The 18158-nt window shown below is 52.2% G+C and overlaps 1 protein-coding gene across 1 annotated transcript in view; it reads left to right on the forward strand.

Annotated features, from left to right (window-relative positions):
* The window catches only part of bcas3 (BCAS3 microtubule associated cell migration factor), a 127072-nt gene that overhangs the window by 31477 nt on the left and 77437 nt on the right, over positions 1-18158 (forward strand). Inside the window, 3 exon segments of the mRNA XM_049001543.1 lie at positions 6782-6891; positions 6893-6916; positions 12225-12489. Coding sequence (XP_048857500.1) covers positions 6782-6891; positions 6893-6916; positions 12225-12489 — 399 coding nt within the window.

Genomic DNA, 18158 nt, shown 5'->3' on the forward strand with positions numbered 1-18158 from the left:
CTATGCTCCCCCGCCACCCAGAGCCTCCTGGCCTAGCTGTTACCCCCCAGCTTACTCTCACCCACAATCCTCCTCGGTCACAGGGCAACATGCATTCATACTCTTTACAATGATGTAACTTTTCATCGTAGCGTCCGCAGCTTTGGTTATGAAATAGCTATGTTTAATTTTAGCATGACATGACTTTCACCTGTGTGCAGGTCTGAATCCCGGTAATGAGGCTCTCTCACAAGAGCAGCCTCCTTAGCAGCCTCCAGTGACCCTTTCACCACATGCGACTGGGCCAGCTGTAGGGGGCGCCGTTGGTCAAGGTTTGCGCAGCTTAGCAACGGCCTGATCTATTTGCCCACGAGCCCGAAAGCAGCCAGAGTGCGGTAGACAAACCCAGCACCTTGGTGGTCTGTTCCGCTGCCACTTCAGTGCAACACGAGTGGTCAGTATCTGCAAATGGCATTCATGCTGCGGAGAATCGTTTAATTAGAGATGCATCGCAGTGTTTGTGAGCATCCATTAGTCCTAGAAAAGTGGCTTGGAGGCACACTTTGAAAGAGAGTGGCTTTCTGCAATCTTAACATCCCGAAACAATTACCATGAGGTCAAAAATGATGTACAGAATCTTCTGTGGAAAAGACTGAAGCGGCTGCCATGTTGCTGAAACCGAGCGAGAGTTTTGTGCTGTGATGTGTGTCAAGGTGCCAGGGTGTCATCCCCCCCCCCCCCCACCCCCCCCGCCGCCATTCTGGTGCCTGCTGTCCCCAGGTCAGCTCCGCGCCCGGCCGCCGTCGCGTGCCCCCTCGCCGAGCGGTCCACGGGCGGCTGGCTTAGATGGCAGCAGGGAGCCCCTGGCTTCAAAAGCACGACCTTCCAACTGTCAGGTCTGCTTAGGAATAATGGGCCGTGTCTGTTGCCACCTCCTTTCGCCCCGAGCGCAAACGCAGAAGGACCTCAGTAATTGTTTTGAGTTATGAAATTCGTTTTGTAGGAGGAGGAGGAGGAGGCGAGGAGAAAGCCCCCTTTGGCTTGTGGGGAGTGCTTTAAAGGCCTAACGAGGGCGGTATGCAGCGGTAACTACCAGCCCGCTTACACGCACCCTCTGCAATTTGGTCGCCCGGTGCGTGGCGAGACCTATATAATCAGAGAAGCGCGGCAGCACCGTCGAGTGAATCCGCGAGAGGGACAGCGAGACGCGCGGCTGTAATTAGGCCAGCATCCGCGCTTCTTATGAGGCGCCGGGAAACCGCATGCCCCCCCCCGGGGGTGGGGGGCGGGGCGAAGGTCAGAACCAAACGGTGCAGACTCCAGACGGGGGCAGAGTGGCGAAGGCTTCCCAAAAGTTATGTAAGAAACACGGCTGGATATGTGTGTTGGAGAGACAACAGAGGAGAGTGGGGAGAAGAGGGCGGGCTGGACGCTGGCACGCAGGCCCTGCTGTTCGGAGCTATTCATAGCACAGTAATTAAAGGATGCTGTTAAGTGCAGTTGCAAACCGTCCCCTTCGACAGCTGCAATCAGTTTTGTTTTCTCTCTCGCCCTCCCCTCGCCCTGCTTTACTTGTTTATTAGCTGCGACTCCTAGGTCAAAATTAAACAAATATTTTAACGGTGGGATCTACGACAGGGTCACTGCATGGTGTGATCGGGGCCGTGAGCAGCCTGCAGCTCAAGTCGCCCAGGAGACGCACTTGCCGATTCCTCCCAGTCACGCGACTGATAAGCATCAGAGCGTCGACCCCCTCGGTTGCAGATTAGCGAGTGTCTGTGGCCGACCCTTATAGGGAGAGACCCCCCCCCCAGACACACACACCACCCTAACTCTCTGCAAGTGCTGTGGATGTGAACCTGACATTCCTCACCAGGAGGAACCGACTTCAACCAGCCAGGGGAGAGTGGCCAGTTAAATATCTGCCATCAGACCCCTGAGCACAGGAGAGCTCGCTGGCAGTTGTGGGTGGAGCTTAGTATGGCAGTCAAAATTTTGCATCAGACGGTTGGTGATTTAAGTCCCAGTTAGATGGATATCTTCCAGTCCTTAAACAAATCCCAGTGGAATGGCAAAGAAACATCCCCCCCCCTCGCGTTCATGGGTACAGATGACTGAATGAATGAAATTGGTCACTTTGTGGGAATTATTGAGCTGGATTACCACTTTGATGATGATTGCAATCCACGATGAACCATGAGAGGAAGCCTTCATGAACAGCCACCGCTAATACGCTGTAATCGCCACGTGCGACTCACAATCCCCAGGGACTTCTGTTCTCGGGAAGTGTGGAATCCGAGGTTGCCAGTTCGCCTGTCCCAAAAGGAGACAGTTGGGTGTGGGGTGTTCTGCTGAGCCTGATACCATCAGGGAGCTGGGAGAGTCGCAGGGATTCCATCAGGGGTGTGAGCACCATTTCACAAAGCCATTACCTAATCTGCTGATATTCGTACAGTACATGCCTATCTGTGCCAGCTCTATTACAATGCAACACCAGGCCCCAGTTTCCCCATCCTGCTGCAGTGAAGCTGACCTCCCCTAAGCTAACCCTCGCGCCCCGGTTGACAAGATCCCCCTGCTGGGCCTTATGGTCCGCAGCAGGCAGCGTCCTGGAACACAAACACTTGTTTGTTTGTCAGAAAGCACCCGCGCATTCTCTCAGGACGGGGATATAATGCAAACGTGGTGTTTTCCGCACGCCTGTGAGGTCTCGCTGCTTCCCGCAATCCCTTAACATTCCGCAATCCCGTTTACTTTGGACATGTTTATTTATTAATATTTGTTTGTTAGTTTGGTGTGGCCGGGTCATCATGAGCTGCAGCTTTTCGGGGGTGATGTGCCACTTGTGGGGGGGGTGTTAAAGGCCTGGGTCCTGGTCTTTCTGGGGGCCCCTCTGATGCTCACAGGATGGGTCCAAAAGGACAGTTATGGACGATTGTCGATTTTCCAATAAACATAAAAAAATGGAAGGGGAGGCTCCCCCACGCAGGCTGTTTGCCCTTGTGGAGTCATTTAGATCCCACACAGAGCATTGACTGCATTTGTTATTTCATGTTTGTGTAGGAGGTGGGGGGATTGTGGCAGATTCCTCCATGACAGCTGTCCAGATGTTCGAGTCCCCCGTGCCGATTCGACCGTTTGCGTCTAGCCGGAGTCGGTCCGGCCCCAGCACGGCACTGGAGCAGATGTGAGCGAAACGGAGGCGCAGACCGCTGCGGGGGCAGGCGGGGGCCCAGAGGAATGCGGCTTTGCCATGCAGCCGAACGGCGGCTGCTGAGAAGCGCAAAACTGTGAAATCTGCTCTGCTGCGGCGAATGTTTGGGGGGATTAATTAGCAAACCGGACGGGATCTCTCGCATTGAGCGCGGAGCGTTTAAGGCCGAATGACAATGTCACTCGCTTTTCTTTAGCCTAAGAACGGATTAGTCTTTTCTTCGGCTCTATGTACAGTCCAGCTCTTATCGGGAGATTGTGGTTTGACAATTTGTTTTGGGGGCTTTGGAACTTAATGCAGAAAAGACCTCCCTAAAGTCCCCTGAGCCTCTGTGAGAACGCTGCATGCCCTCGTTACTCGTCCGAAATTAAATGCTGGGGTGGGGGGCTGGAAGGGAAGAAAGAAAGGTGCGGCATGAGTGTGTGAAGTGGCCCGGAGTGTCACTGGTGTCACTGGTGTCACTGGTCCCCTCAGTGGTCGGTGATGCGTACATCTGGGCAGGAAGGATTCTGGCTTCACCATAATCCAGGCTCTGTGAACTTGGCCTCCTGGTCACCTCCCTTGCAGGTCTGCGGGTTTAAAGGCGGCCCGTTTGAACCGTCAGTACCAGCCGCTTCTTAATAATAAACTAATTACCGCCTCTTGGCAAGGAAAGTGCTTTTCAGTCTATTAATATCTAAGAGAGTGCTGGTGGTCTTGCTGTGAAACATATAAAAAACATACTCCTTTGTTACACTTGACTGTATATGGCGTGACCCCGAATCCCTCCGTTTTTTTTGGTTCCTTCTTCGAAAAGCCTTAGTTGAATAGTAGATGTGGTTCTGAGCAAAGTGTACCCAGGCTTCTACAAGTTGTAGTGCCCACAGGAACAGTATGTATTGTGCCCAGAAGTGTGCCCAAACTAACACAGCATGAACCCCGCCTAGCTCATCCTCGGCAGGCCGGTGCCAAGGGAGTGGGCGCGGTTCTCGCCACGCGATCGTTGGCCCACGCCGCAGTCAGACCTCCTGTCCGCTGCAGAGGTTACGTCGAGAGGCCTCATCCCCGTTGTCACGTGCACAGCTCTCCCGCCAGCCTCACTTTGAACACTGTGGAGTCCATGTGCTCCTTCTCAGGACATGGAAAACAAACAAATAAAAGTCTTGAGAGCAGCAGCTTCAAAATTACCTTAACATGACTGCATTGGAAAGGCTCAGATGTTCTCACTTTGTCTGTAAAACATTAACGGGCTATCGAGCGCGTGGTGACCTAGGGAGCATGTTAACCCCTGCGCCCATCGTTGTCACCATGGGAGGGGGGGGACGACAAGGTCCTGGATTTTCCAGTAAGTCTGTCCCAGCTCTGGATGGTTGCGCTGGGTCCCCTCCCACCAGGGAGCGATGCGCTGTGCCGCATGCTTTAGCAAGCGCATGGATAGTTTGGCTGAGCCATAGGGGCTTCCCTGCCCGCCTAGCAGCCCCTGCTGCCCCAACCAGGCATTTGCAACTTGAAGGCAGTCAGACTCCCCAGTGCCTACTTCTTGAAACTGCTTATTACTTAATTTCTGCATTATAAAAAGGCATGTTGACTGTTTGTCGTTTTCGTGCATTCGAAGCATCCTCATGCTGACTGGCGTTAATAACAATGGCATCCCCGCTCGTCGCAACCCCCCCCTGCCCCGACCGCCATTCCCCGGCAGCTCCGCCTCTCTCGAGGTAAAACATCCTGCAAGAATTAATGGGATTTAGCAGATGTTTTTTGTTTACGGGGTTCGCAAACATGTGACATCAGGACTACAACAAAACAAGACGATGCGAAAAACCTGGATGCAATTTTCTCCTCATAGAGTATTTATGGAAATTATAATATTACCAGGCCACGTCCATCCTGACATGCATCTCGAGCACATGTTAAATGAGGGGTTCTCACCTCGGCACTCTTGCCAGCCAATTTACTATGGTACCAGCGCAGTAAATAACACGCCTGTGCAGGCGTGAGGTGTTATAAATAGGATGTATCAGAAGTTGTTGGAGCGTCTCGGTTTCCTGAAATGTTTCACCGCCTAACCAGCGCTGAGAAGGCAGCTTTTTAATTTAGGCCGCCAGGCCTAACCGACTGACGCCTCTCTGTAAGGCCTAGTATTTCAACAAGGCCGCAAACGCCGGGCTCAGGCCTCCTCGGGCTTTCGGGGAACCCAGCGTACCATCAGCAAACTCGCGTCTCTGCATGCCTTCCAAGCCTCATCTGTCAAAGCCCACGGTGGGTGAGTCGGGGTGGGGGGGGAAGCGGGTGTATGGTGAGGGGGCGCCGGGGTAACCAGTGGGGGGGGGGGGGGGGGGGGCGCCCGAGAGAGGAAGTTCCCAGATAAACATTCCGCAGTGCCTTAACTCCTAATCACTCCGTGCTTCCGTTTCCAGACTCTATAATTAGAAGTCTCTCTTTTCCATGTATTCCCAGTTGACGCAAATACTTCTTGTGGCTTGGCACCTCATTTGGGGCGTGGGTTTAGTTTATAGCCAGGCTGAAGCCCGCTTTAGTCTTCTGATACAGCACAAATAGCTAACCGCCGTCTAATTCTTTAGCTTTCCCGCTTCCTTTTCATGTGTGCAGCCTCTGCATGATATCACAGCGCCCCCCCCCCCCCCCCCCCACCACCGGTCCCCCACCGCCCCACCCAGAGAAAGATGGCATCCCGTCTTGGATCGAATGTCGCTGGCGTGAAAACTGAGGAGCCGTAAAAGTTGTAAGAACCGTGAACGTGAGCGGAGGCCGCGCTCCCCTGTGCGGGGCCCGGCGCTGGCTTCTCTCTGGCCTCTCCTGGCATCTCCTGGCATCTCCTGGCATCTCCTGGCATCTCCTGGCATGTGGTGAGGTGGCGATGACTTTTATCCACATGCCATGTGCCCCCCCCTCCCCCCAACCCCACTTTTCCATCTGACAAACCTCCCAATAAAGACTCACCACTAATTAAAGCATACTGTAGCCTCAACATTAGGGATGTAACGATGGAAAATTACTAATTACTGTCGTGGAATTGCGGCTGTGAAATTCAGAGCTTGCGGTGGAGTCTTGCATTCATGATAAAAGTATTTTCAGAGCTTGTTCTTTCGTCTTTTTTTTTTTTTTTTTTAATTTGACCAGCGCAATGATACATTTTGGGGAAATGATCCGTGTTGAGACGCCCCCTGGGCTTTAGTCCATTTCGGCTCGTTCTGGTGTGGTTTGCAGAGTGTGCTGCTTACAGCCTTCGCCGTTTCGTTCCTGTATTTTCACTCACTGCAAATAAAAATGGTGAAATGAGAGGCTTCACCAGAGGGTCACGCCAGAGTTCATCGCCGCCACTCGGAGCGAGGAGGAGAGGACTGTGACCGGCACGTTTCCTGTAAATCGTGAAAAGAGGCGATTGCATGGATTTTTTTTTTTTTTACATCGAGGGAAGTGTGTGGGTTGTTAATTTACACTATGAAATGGAACATCTGTGGGACACCTGCGGTCGTTTGGAGGGCTTTGCGTGTCGTGTTGAGATTAGCGCGACGTCGGGGGCACGGAGGTTCCGCCATGGGCGTGAATGTAAAACACGGGGCCTCTCTGTGTCTCTCTCGCCCCTAGGAATGCTGCTCGTCACTGCGGACACGCTGGGCCACGACTTCCACGTCTTTCAGATCCTGACTCACCCGTGGGCGTCCTCCCAGAGCACCGTCCACCACTTGTACACGCTGCAATCGTGGCGAAACGGAGGCCAAGGTAGGCCACAGCCCGTCGAAACCAAGCTTACCTGCCCCGGTCCGGCTTTCCCGGAAAACCTGACGGAGGGGGCGGGGATGGGGGCGGAGCTCTGTGTGTAGCACTTCCCCGTTCCCCGGCTTTCACTTTAAAAGGCACGCCAGGGTCACCCAGAGCCTCTCTGCATCGTACGCTCTCACATCTCGGAGGAGCCTGCTCCCTCCACAGAAAGTCGTCACTCTAAGCATGCGTGAGGATGCAGAGAGCCCGTTTGTCCTATCCTGAGGATCAACAGAGACCACCAGAGTCCTGTCTGATAAATCTGTCTTCCTTACAGTGCTGTGAAGTCCTTCCCCCTTCGAAATGCGTTATCTTTTGGGAACGTATTAAATTGCCGAATGTGAGTCAGGACAGTCTGCTTATGTTCGGAAGGCTGCGCTCGCCTCTGCGATGTTTACTGCGGACCGCTCCATTTTAAGCGCCCTGGCAGAATCTGCGCTCATAATGCTCCTTTCTTCCCTCTCTGTATCCCCCTGTGTTTTCTAAACACTGTCAAGAATCATAACTCCAAGCCATCTTGAGGCTCAAAAGCTGTGTGCATGCGTGTGTTCGGGGACGGGGGCCGGAGGGGGGTAAGGTAAATCGGACTTGGCTCTCCAGTTCATCGTTTTTGAGGCTTTGTAACTTTATAAAAGATTCATGTATGTAAAAGTTCGTATAATAAAATAAAAAGGCTTAATTGATTTGTTGGCTCGTTCTGGGCTGGGTTGCTCTTTTTTTTTTTTTTTGTCGTGCCATTTGGTGTCGTGCAAAATTCCTTACAGCTGTGCGATCGCTCCGTTTCACCAAGCCGCGCGCGTCGCCATCCAAAGCAAATACATTTTACAGCAGAAACAATTTGTAAGATGGATGGTGCGCGGTCATTTCAAACAGCCCCGAAGTCTGTTCGCTGGGGCAGGAGGGAATGGTCATGTTTCTGTTCCAGAGGTGTCCTCTCCGTGCGTTTCCTGATGTTTTATGAGGAAAATATTATACGAGATGCTACAAGTGGGCTGGAGTTTTTTCTGTAACACCCCTACCAACTCTTAGTTAATGAAATTTGTGGTCCGGTTGGGCTCGCTTTGAAAGATGGCAGTCGTAAAGATTTCTCTCAAAAGTTACGTCTTCTCCTGCCAGATGAAACCGCTGCTTTATTTATTTTTTTTAAGCTAAGGTTTATCTGGCCCATGTTCTGGGGGGGGGGGCACTCGTCTTCACCTTCATGCCCACTGCGCCCCCGCAGTCTGGCACCGCCCCGACCGTCCCAAAGGCCGCCGTTGCTGATTTTATGGACTTTTAGGAGCAGGATGGTCTGACTGGCACAGTGGGGCCACTTAAGATGCCCCATATGCAGCTGTGATGGGAGGTTGCCCTGGCAAAGACATACATTACCCCCCCCCCCCCATGTAAACAACCTAGACTTTAGGGTGTTCAGTGCTGACTGCTGTGTTAGATGCTAGAACCCATGATAGAACCAGAGACCGACCTGCAAGAAAACTGTGGACTGTGGTGACTGACCTGCCCAAAGCAAGGAATGTAGCTAATGTAGCTGTAGCGTAAGGTATTCTGAAGTTTAGGTGCTGGGGTGCAAGGGAGGGCATCAGAGGTGCAGAGCTGGATGGGTTTGTGGGAAGCCAATTAGCTACTCTGGCTGCTCCCCTTCATAGCCTGCAGCTGGGGAGGGCTCTGGGAGTATGGGGGCGGGGGGTGGTGCTGGTGGTCTTCATTTTTCCCCTTCCATCAAAGCCAGTGCCACAGGATGCTGGGGGGGGGGCATCCTGAGCGTAAACCGCTGTCACAGCAGCGCCTCACTGTTACCCCCCCAGGTAGGCGGCTTGACCAGTGTAATTAAACCACAGCTGCAATTTTCATAGCCGGTCGCAGTTTTGATTATATGACCGCAGTGACAAACCACCTTTAAATGACACTTCAGCCCCCCCACCACACAAGCACCCCCCCGGTTTGCATGTTTGCCATAATCCTGTTTATGAAAACGCCTCAGAGGTAAATGGCTTCCTCATGATGATGGCTGTGGGGGGAGTCCTGTGCAGCCCCCCCCCGTCACCCAGTCCCCCCACACGGGCCCAAGCCTCAGCCGGTCGTCAGTCCCAAAGGGAACTTGCTGACCCAGAGTCTCAACGGATACAGCAGGCCTCCTGGAGCCAAACCCCTGCGTTCGCCCTGTAGCCCCCGGCCCTGTGAGGAGATGTTAAGCAGCCCCTGCCCCCCCCCCCCCCCCCCGCACACATGCCGTCGCATCCTCCCGCTCGCTTCACAGCGCAGCTGGGAGGGGTCCCCAAGCGGGCCAGCTCACTTACAGAATCAGCGATGTCATTCCAGGGACACGAATGACAGGGGGGGGGCCTGCAGGTCGGTCTGGCCCTCGGCTTCTCCCCTGAGTTGCCATAAATAATGTTTTACTGACATTATTCAGATACATTTCTGCATCCTACAGCACAACTCCAACAAATTCATGCACCTGCATCCCCTAATGAATAACCTTTGAATGAAAAAGGGCTCTTTCTATGTGTTTGAATAACTTTTAGAATCACTCGTTCTGACTGTAAAATCCCGATGAGTCACACTTCAGCCCCATCGGTGTGTCCAGTTACTTGAGTTATGACTCGTCATAATCCCGTTTACCTGTGCTTGGTGTCTGTGTCCCAACTGCCGCGTCTTGTATCGGCTCTGCTTAAGATGCTCCGTTTGCTTTGAGGGTGTTGGTAATGAGGCAGTGCCCTTGGATGTGCATTAGAGACGGTCGGTTATGAAAGGGCGCCTTTGATTGCTGTGTAATAGGCTAGAAAGGACTTAATTTGAGGCCCCTGAATCGGCCTTTCTGTTCTGTCACACAACAGGTGCACTTCTTCCTTTATTTATATATTTTGATGGAAATCGGCCTTTTAAGTCGACTTTTTTTTTCCCTCTTTTTTAAAATCCTTATCTTGATCCTATTAAATGCGGAAACCTGGCGAATCGCATTCGAGTCGTTTGAAATTAAAGTTCCGCAGTGGGTCAGGGTAAATGTCTTTGGAGGGGGGCCGTACGTACCGCGCCTCCCATCGACGCGGCTGAGCTCCGTCACGTTCCGCCCGTTGGTTCCAATGTCCTGCTCTACTGAGTGCACTTTCGTCTGTTTGGCTTAGCAGCTCCTCTCCTGCCAAGTGCGGCTGTTTCGTTAGCGACTTGTGAGGTTCTATTTGCATAAGCAGAACTAATATTTATCCCTGGAGGACCTGGACCTGGACTCTCGCGCGGGCGTCTCACCCGCCGGATGAATCCTGCCGCCTGCTCTCGGTACACGGGCCCACCGCCTGCACCCATCGTCACGGACATGGGTAAACTTCGCTCTGTAGCTGTGTCCGGGGCAATGGGTAACCCGAGTGGCATCGTAGCGGAGTCGAAATCCCGTCCATTCAAAAACCCATCTTGCTCTCGGCTGAATGCCTTCCAGAGGTGTTTTATTTTATACATTTTTTTAACTTACTGGAAAGTGCTAAAATGTTACTGTGTTCAGCCGCACTGTGGCAGGTTTCCTGAAGCATGTGCCAGGCCACCGGTGGTTGAAGGACCACCTCCAGTGGGGAGCTGGATGGATGGCAGAGCTGGCGGAGGGTTGTTGGGGGGGGGGGGGGGCCACCCGCGTGGCAGGTGTGGTCTCGCGGTCGTACGGTTTTTTGGGGTCTGTGCTCAACCCCTATCTCTTTGCATTTTGACTATAAGCCCGGCTGAGAAGTTGCTTGTTCTGCAAAACACCTCCAGGGCTGTGCAGGAACAGCCCCCACTAAACACACGTACATACCTTCAGACCAGCAGAGCCGGCCACACTGATCTTCAGCCCTGAGGCGAACCAGTTAATTTGTTACTGGCTAACGACTGGTTTGCCGCTCGGCCGTGTGCCGTCTTTGATCTGCCGCCGTAAACAGCCGCGGCCGCCGTGCAGACAGCTCCCTGAAAGGCGATTTATCTCTGGCAGAACAAACGAACAAACGGCGCGGGTGATAGCGCCTGCTGGGGGGGGTCGCAGGCACCCGGCTTATCTCGCCGGCTGGCTGACTGCGCTTGTTCTGACTCACAAAACCACTCTTATGAGTGACCTTAGTTTGTGCAGGTAAATAAACGGCGGTGATAACAGCGGTGGCCTGTGGGTCTGTGCGGTTCCACATGTTTTAAACCACGGTGCACTGACCAGAGGGGTCATGTCGCCCCCCCCCCCCCCCAGCCTCCCTCCCCATTTCTGCCTTTTTAAAAACTCTTCAAGGGTTCCAGCAAAACCATTGAAGTCCCCGTTAAAACATCAGAGCTCATCCCCCGTCTGGGAGGCTGATAACGACGGAGACTCTTTGAACATATCGTGGCAGTGAGATCACCTTTCCCGGCCATTTTATCTCCCAGCTTGTATCTGCTCTGCATTTTGAGCTTAATCACATGTCACTAAAAACAAGGGGGGGGGAGAGTCCTATAGAGGGGGAAAAACATCCGATTAAACTTGTGAAAATCGACGGAATCGGGATCTTTCCCAAAACTGAGCGCTTTGATACAGGGGGGTGTATGAGGGCGTTGAGACACCCAGCTTATGATTCATGGGCATCAGATGGTCCTAAATCTTGCAAAGTACCTCACCCCCCCCCCCAATTTCTGGTGCCCCCCCCACTGCTGCCGCCGAGCTGTACTTTAATCAGCACCGTCCTCCAGCCGAGTAAGGAAACACCAGTGGTATGCGGGGGGCGGGGATGGGGGGGGATTTGTCATTAACTGTCATTGCCCAGGCAATTATGCTGCGAATCACAAAGATGGACCGACATGAAACAGCCACAGGTTCATATTTGGGCTCCTCGGTCAGGACTTCGGGTGGGGGGGTGGTGTGGGGGGTAATACCATAACAACTACAATGACCTGTATCACGATTCCCCCCCCCCAAAGACCTCCAGTCCAATCTCCCATTCCTCTGGCCTCTGTCAGGGGAGCAGACATGATAATGAAGGCCCCTCTCAGGCTTTTGTCTCTGCAGCATGGCTGGAATGTTTGTGGAGATGCTATCTGATTCGCTCCCTGGCTGCCATAGCTTTCCCAGAGGCAGCGGCCTGCCAGCACTGGCCGATTGCAGCCAGCTCTGCGCTCCTTCTGAATGGCCTCTTTTACCTAGGCCGGGGGTGGGGGTACGTGACCCCGCATGTCTGTTGTCTGCTCAAACCCGGGCTGAGCAGGATCCGCTCCTTAAGGTTAAAGCTGGGTTCGGCTTGGTTGGGTTCAGTGTTGCACTCTTGGTTTTCTCTCTGTCCCGCCGCAGGTGCAGGACATCAGCTTCAGCCACGACTGCCGCTGGGTGGCCATCAGCACGCTGCGGGGCACCACGCACGTCTTTCCCATCAACCCCTACGGCGGGCCGCCCTGCGCGCGCACCCACATGTCGCCACGCGTCGTCAACCGCATGAGCCGCTTCCAGAAAAGCGCCGGGCTGGAGGAGATCGAGCAGGAGCTCAGCAGCAAGCAGAGCGGCCGCTGCAGCCCCGTGCCTGGCCTCTCCAGCAGCCCCTCAGGGTCGCCACTGCACGGTGAGTCTTGTTGTCCTGGTGGGGAGGAGGGGGAGCTGGGCCAGGCGATCCGCCTGCTCTTCATGGCCTCCCGCAAACTCCGCTCCCCCCAGACTCGCCTCTAAGCTGAATTCCTGTGTTGCTGTCTGGCAACCATGAGGTTTTGGGTTTTAATCCTGATTCTGAAACTGCTGCTCTATCGGTAAGCATTACTGCTTCTCTTCAGTGGTAACGGCAGCGATCCTCGGGCAACAACGTGACATTTTCCGAGGAAATTACTACTAGGAGTAGTTACACCGGGGAATTGTCACCGGGGCTGGTCCTGAGTTCAGTCCGACAGGCACCCAGCTGTGAGTTAGGGGTTAACAGAGGCCACTTCGGCGGACCTTGGGCAGACCGTGACCCTGCTGTCAAAGGCCTGCTGTGTTTGTCTGAACATCCCTGGGTGCAAACAAGGGCGCCCCTTCTGTGCCCAAATCTGCACTTATGTTTTTTAAAATGCATACATGCCTCCCCATTCTTGTTAAGTGGTGTGTGCTAATGGTGTTATTTACACAGCCCCCTCAAAGGCTTCTAAGCATGTGGCTCGGTTAATCAGCAGCCCCCCCCCGCCCCTTGCCAAATGAAATACACGTCGCTGGTGTGCATTAGTGAGGAGGGGGCCACGCCATGTCAGGGATTGGGGCGGGGGTGTTTGTGGAGCCTTGCAGTGAGTGCCACAGACCTAACCCTCTGTTAGGGATCCAGACTCATCAGTCACCCCCACCCCTGCTGCCGCTGCCTTGCCTTCATCAGCAACAATTCTCCCCCCACTTCTGCCCCAGGAGTGCTGTCGAGCCCCCTCTCTCCCCCCCCCCCCCCCCCCCAGCCTTAACTTGGTTTGCGTGGCTTCCCGGGCCGAATATTAATTACCCGCGTCGGGCTGCGTGCGAGCCGAGCCAGCATGACATCAGCGCGTCTGAATGCAGCGAGCGTCTCACGCCGTAGTCTCTGGTAGCAGCCGCGAAGGTCCGTCTCGGGAAGCGTGTCGTAAATCAGACTCCGCTTTCAAAGGCGACTGCTGGGGCCCCCACCTGTCAGCAATTAGTCCCCCCGGCGTCACCTTACGCCAGGACCTCGGCGCGGATGGCCGGGCCGGTGCCCGACGTGAAAAACAATTCCCAAACCGGATTGAAAAGGGAACGGCTCACGCAGACGATTGATATAATCCGTTATGGAAAAAACACGCCGTATCTTTATTCCATACGTGCCCCCCCCCCTCCCCAGTGACTCCAGTTTAGCATATATCAAAACCAGGGCTGAAAGCCAGGGACACTTGCGTCTGGCTTTTGCATTGACATAAAAGGCAACTGTGTGCTATCAGCAAGTGGATTGCGGTGTTTTCGTTAACCCTTCGAGCCCTGAGGTGGATCCCTCTCACCCCCCATCCATCCTGTTGCCTCCCCAGGGCTGGTTACGATCCCTCTCCGAAGAGCCCTCATTCAGAGCGGGAAGCCGCCTCGGAGGTCCTGCTTTTACCGTTATACGCGATTCTTCCTTTTATTGGGAAGAAGTCCGCACGGAGGAATCTGTTTTTCCTCATCCCCCCCCACACACACACACACATGCTCTTTGGAAAAGTATTCTCATGCAGATATTGTGCACCGCGGCTTCCACGCAGGCGTCGCCGTGGTGATTTACGCTGAACTCGGGCGCTCTGACAGCGTCTGCCCGGTTGGGGCCTTGCTCCGGAGTCGCTTTGTAATTTGCGTTCCGTGCGACAGCTTCGCCAGCTCCGTCCTGTTTCGGTGGAGTGAGAATATACGAGCGTGCGAGGCGTGCGAGGATGTCTGCCATGAAACGCCACCCCCCTGCACCCCCAGCTTGTTTTTTTCTTTCTTGTTTTATACATGCATATTTACAAGTGTTAAAGTAACTACCTCTCTCATTTGTGATGCATTGCACAAATCAGCAAATGGGATGTTATTGGTGTTTCAAACGGGGGCAATTCCGGGGTCCAAACCCGGTTCTGTCCCAGAAGCTGCCCAGTACATTTGGGTAAATTATCTAGCCGACGCAGAAACAGGGAAAAGAAAAATGTTATCAGGGGTGTTTGTTTTCCGTCTGCTGTTTGAATAAAGGCCTGTGGATGGAAATTAGGCAGCAGAAATCAAATGACGCATTTTAAGAGGCGAGACGCAATAGTTACAACAGCGCATAACAACACGTCAGCCTTTTTTCTTGGGGAAGGAACTTGAAAAGTACACATCCTCTGGTCGCAAAAATAGAAGCTAAGATTAGCATTTCTTCTCCGTTGGATGTAATCTGTGCTTTTTTTTCCCCTCTTCCCTTCCCCTGTTCCAAGCTGCAACACGCTGTTGAATGGGCGCTATATAGCCCTGATTATCCGGTGTTACTGTCGAATCCATTTCCTCGATATGCAGGGCAAAAATAGGTCCTTTCTGCATGTTACCCCTGTGGATGGGCAGCTGGACGGAGAAATGCAGCCCGGACCTTTCCGAAACGTGAGGGACCGAGGAAAGCAAAGCAACATCTCGGCGAGTCTTGTGCTGACAGCAGTCAGAATAACAGTATTATTTCAATGAAGCGTTAACGCCATAGTGCGTCTGTCCTTTCATGTGAACCTGCCCACTTCCTGCTCAAACCTGGGTTGTTGTCGTTTTGGCGGTTCAAGCACTTGATTGGCCGTCAGATGTGGGTCAGCTTAGAAGCGGTTGTTTTTCCTTTATTGGGACACTAGGGTGGGTGGGTGATACCCATCCTAATGGAGGCGCCCCGACTACGAGATCGCCTGGATCATGGTCTCCTCACCGCTGCCTTTCCCCCGCAGATTGGCGACTGTGAGTGTTGTGCGTGATTTTTTTAACGCGTCGTTACATAGTATAAACAGTGGCGCTGGACAGCACTCTCTGGTTTCTTCAGTCCTGCTGTTCCTGTACGACACCCCAGCCTCCGGTAAATCGAAACAGGAGTTGGCCGGAGAGCCGCCGACTCCCCGATGATAAACGGACATTTCCTCTGTGCCGCTAAGTCAACATGCGTGTTTGGCTCTCTGGGCACATTAAGGATTGGCCGGGCCGAGCTGGTTTCTGTGCGCTCTTCCCTACCTGAAGGGCCGCAGTGTTGCCTGTGATGTTCTAGCCCCACTGGCTGCACTCTGGAGTCACTGGAAATGTTCTCTGCGGCGCCTCACATTGATAGATCGTCATTTTTAATACATGTGAAAAGCTGCATTTGGATTTTAGGAGGCAAAATATATTTTCAGTAATCAAATACCCATATATATATTTTTTCGTGATAAACTTTCTGTCATAAAAACATGCCACCGAGACAACCAGCTGATAAGCTGCACAGTGACATTCGAGGTTCCTGTGCCTGTTTCAGGCCTTGTGCCTGATGTCCAGTGTTTAGTTCTTGTGCTGAGTGAGTCAGAACAGGCGGGGGGGGGGGGGGGACCCTTCGCTTTATTTCCTTGAAATGAATGTTTCTCCCCTCTTTATTTATTTTTCTCCCCCTCGGTCCATGTCTGCTTGTCCTCGCTGTCCCTGTAATACCTGAAGGCAGCCTGACGAAGGGTCAGCGTGTACCGGGCTAATGCTTAAAAGGGGGGGGGGGTGGTGTTTTTCTGTAATGTGATTTCAGAGAAGACTCCCGGCCTCTTGCCCCAGTTATGCTTTCACAGGGAAGTGGGATTTATGCTCCTGGACTGAGAATATTGTGTTCTATGCTACAAAAGCCAAAAAAAAAAAAATAGATAGACAATGTGAAGTACCTTAGCCGTCCTCTGTGTGGTGCTGTTTTCTCACATTTCCTTGGCAAATCAAAGGACCGTAGCCATAGTGGGTCCTGATTTCACGCCAGAGAGAGGCAGTGAGGGAAAAGTCTTGGAAAGCTTGAATTGTGTTGCTAAGTTTTTTTTTTCTTCTTTTTTTTTTTTCTTGATACAAATCTAATCCAGCACAAGAGCTAAAACCGCACTGTAATTTGTACTGGGTTTTATGAATGGCCTCCTTAAACAGATTGGAAATCCTTCCTTTTTAACTTTCTACTTTGAAGAAGCTTTTAAAAACGTATCTTTTTTTTCTTGTCAGTTAAGGTCTTCTCTACCCGTGGAAGCCCGTTGTGGCCTAAAGGGTGTATCGATTTTTTAAATCCTCTCACTGGCAGAAGAAGCCAACCTGCATGTGACGTTACGCTTGTGTGCGATTCCACGGCAGCAGGTACAGGTTATTAAATAGTATAGATTCTGTGTTTTGACTGGTACTGCAATGAGTCCTAATAGGTTTTTTTTTTGCTTTTATGTGTCGTTCGTGGTATCCCAGTAAAAAGATGATTGCCATAGCTTAAGTCACGCCCTCTCAGTACAGCAGAATTCCAGTGTTTTCCGGTGCAGTTGCATCATACCTTGTGTGTTTGGTTTTGTGGCACCCCTGCTCTAGATTAAACTGCTTCTTGGAAGAAAAAAAAAGTTGTTAAACTATCATGGGGGGGGCGGCAGGGGGTGTTGGAAGAGAAACTCACAGCCAGCCCAGAAGCCGTTAACTATATGTAAGAAATCTAAATGTCATTTTATGTTTAGTAATATGAATTTTGATCTTATGACATCCAAAATCGGAACTCATTGTTTCATTGTTTGTTCTGTGTTGTTTTCCCTTCTTACTTATTTTTTGCTTTTCAGTTGTTCATTTTCTTGTGATCGCCCGTGCCGAGCAGAGCACACTCTCAGTCGCGCACTCTGAAACAGCGCACGCTGCCATCTCCTCCCAGCTTGACTCAATAAAGGGATTTTCCAAAAGCCGCACGGCCATCGGACAACTTGTTTATCCCGGGGGAAAAAATAACATTAGCGTTCTGTGCATTCTTTGGTCTGCTCTGGACGGGAGTCCGGATCGCAGTGCAAGCGGCGCTCCGCCAGTGGTTAGCTGGTGGTTTCTTGCGATCTCTGTGTTGGTCCATCCCAGGCACCGCGGGCTTTCTGTCGTCAGGCTGACTTTCAGGAAAGCAACTCCACGTTTCCAAATTATAACACAAAGATTAGGGAAGGTCCGTACGTATGGTATGGGTTTGTCATACTGGGCCTTACGTTTATGATCCAACATGGGGCTCCGGAGCGGACTAGCAGCTCGCCATGTTAATTCCCGAGCTCCGCCTTCAAGGGGTCGTGTGAAATCCTGCCGCCACCCCCTTATCAGTCAGCACGGGCCCCAATGAAACGTCCCCCCCCCACCAAAAACGGTGCTTCTCATGACCCTGGCGGGTTCGCTGCCAGGGTGGGTGGGGGGGGGGGGGGGCATGAACTGGCCCAGGCTCTCAGACATTCGTCTTTATAACGCGGTGCGCTGAAGGCTGTTTCGCGAGGCTGGAATCTCTGTCTCGCCTTGATCATTCCTATTTTTCCGGCCATTCATTGTATATTATTTTTATCATCATATTAATTTTTCGTAAATGTTGTATATTAACCTTCTTTAACAAATGCTTTTGACACTAAATTGGAAAGAGGTCCTTTTCTGTGTGATGTAAAATATTTTTTTCAATATTGCAATGTGCAGTAGGATTTAAAAATGTAATTTATATGCTTTGTATTGTTATAAAAATTAAGCAATGATGCAAGCTTTTTTCTTTCGACATCGTTCTGTGCTTGAAACTGTCCTTTTATTTTATTGTATTTAATTGTTTGCTTTTTTCAGCTG

Source organism: Brienomyrus brachyistius, unplaced genomic scaffold, assembly GCF_023856365.1.
Source record: "Brienomyrus brachyistius isolate T26 unplaced genomic scaffold, BBRACH_0.4 scaffold59, whole genome shotgun sequence".
Classification (NCBI taxonomy): domain Eukaryota; kingdom Metazoa; phylum Chordata; class Actinopteri; order Osteoglossiformes; family Mormyridae; genus Brienomyrus; species Brienomyrus brachyistius.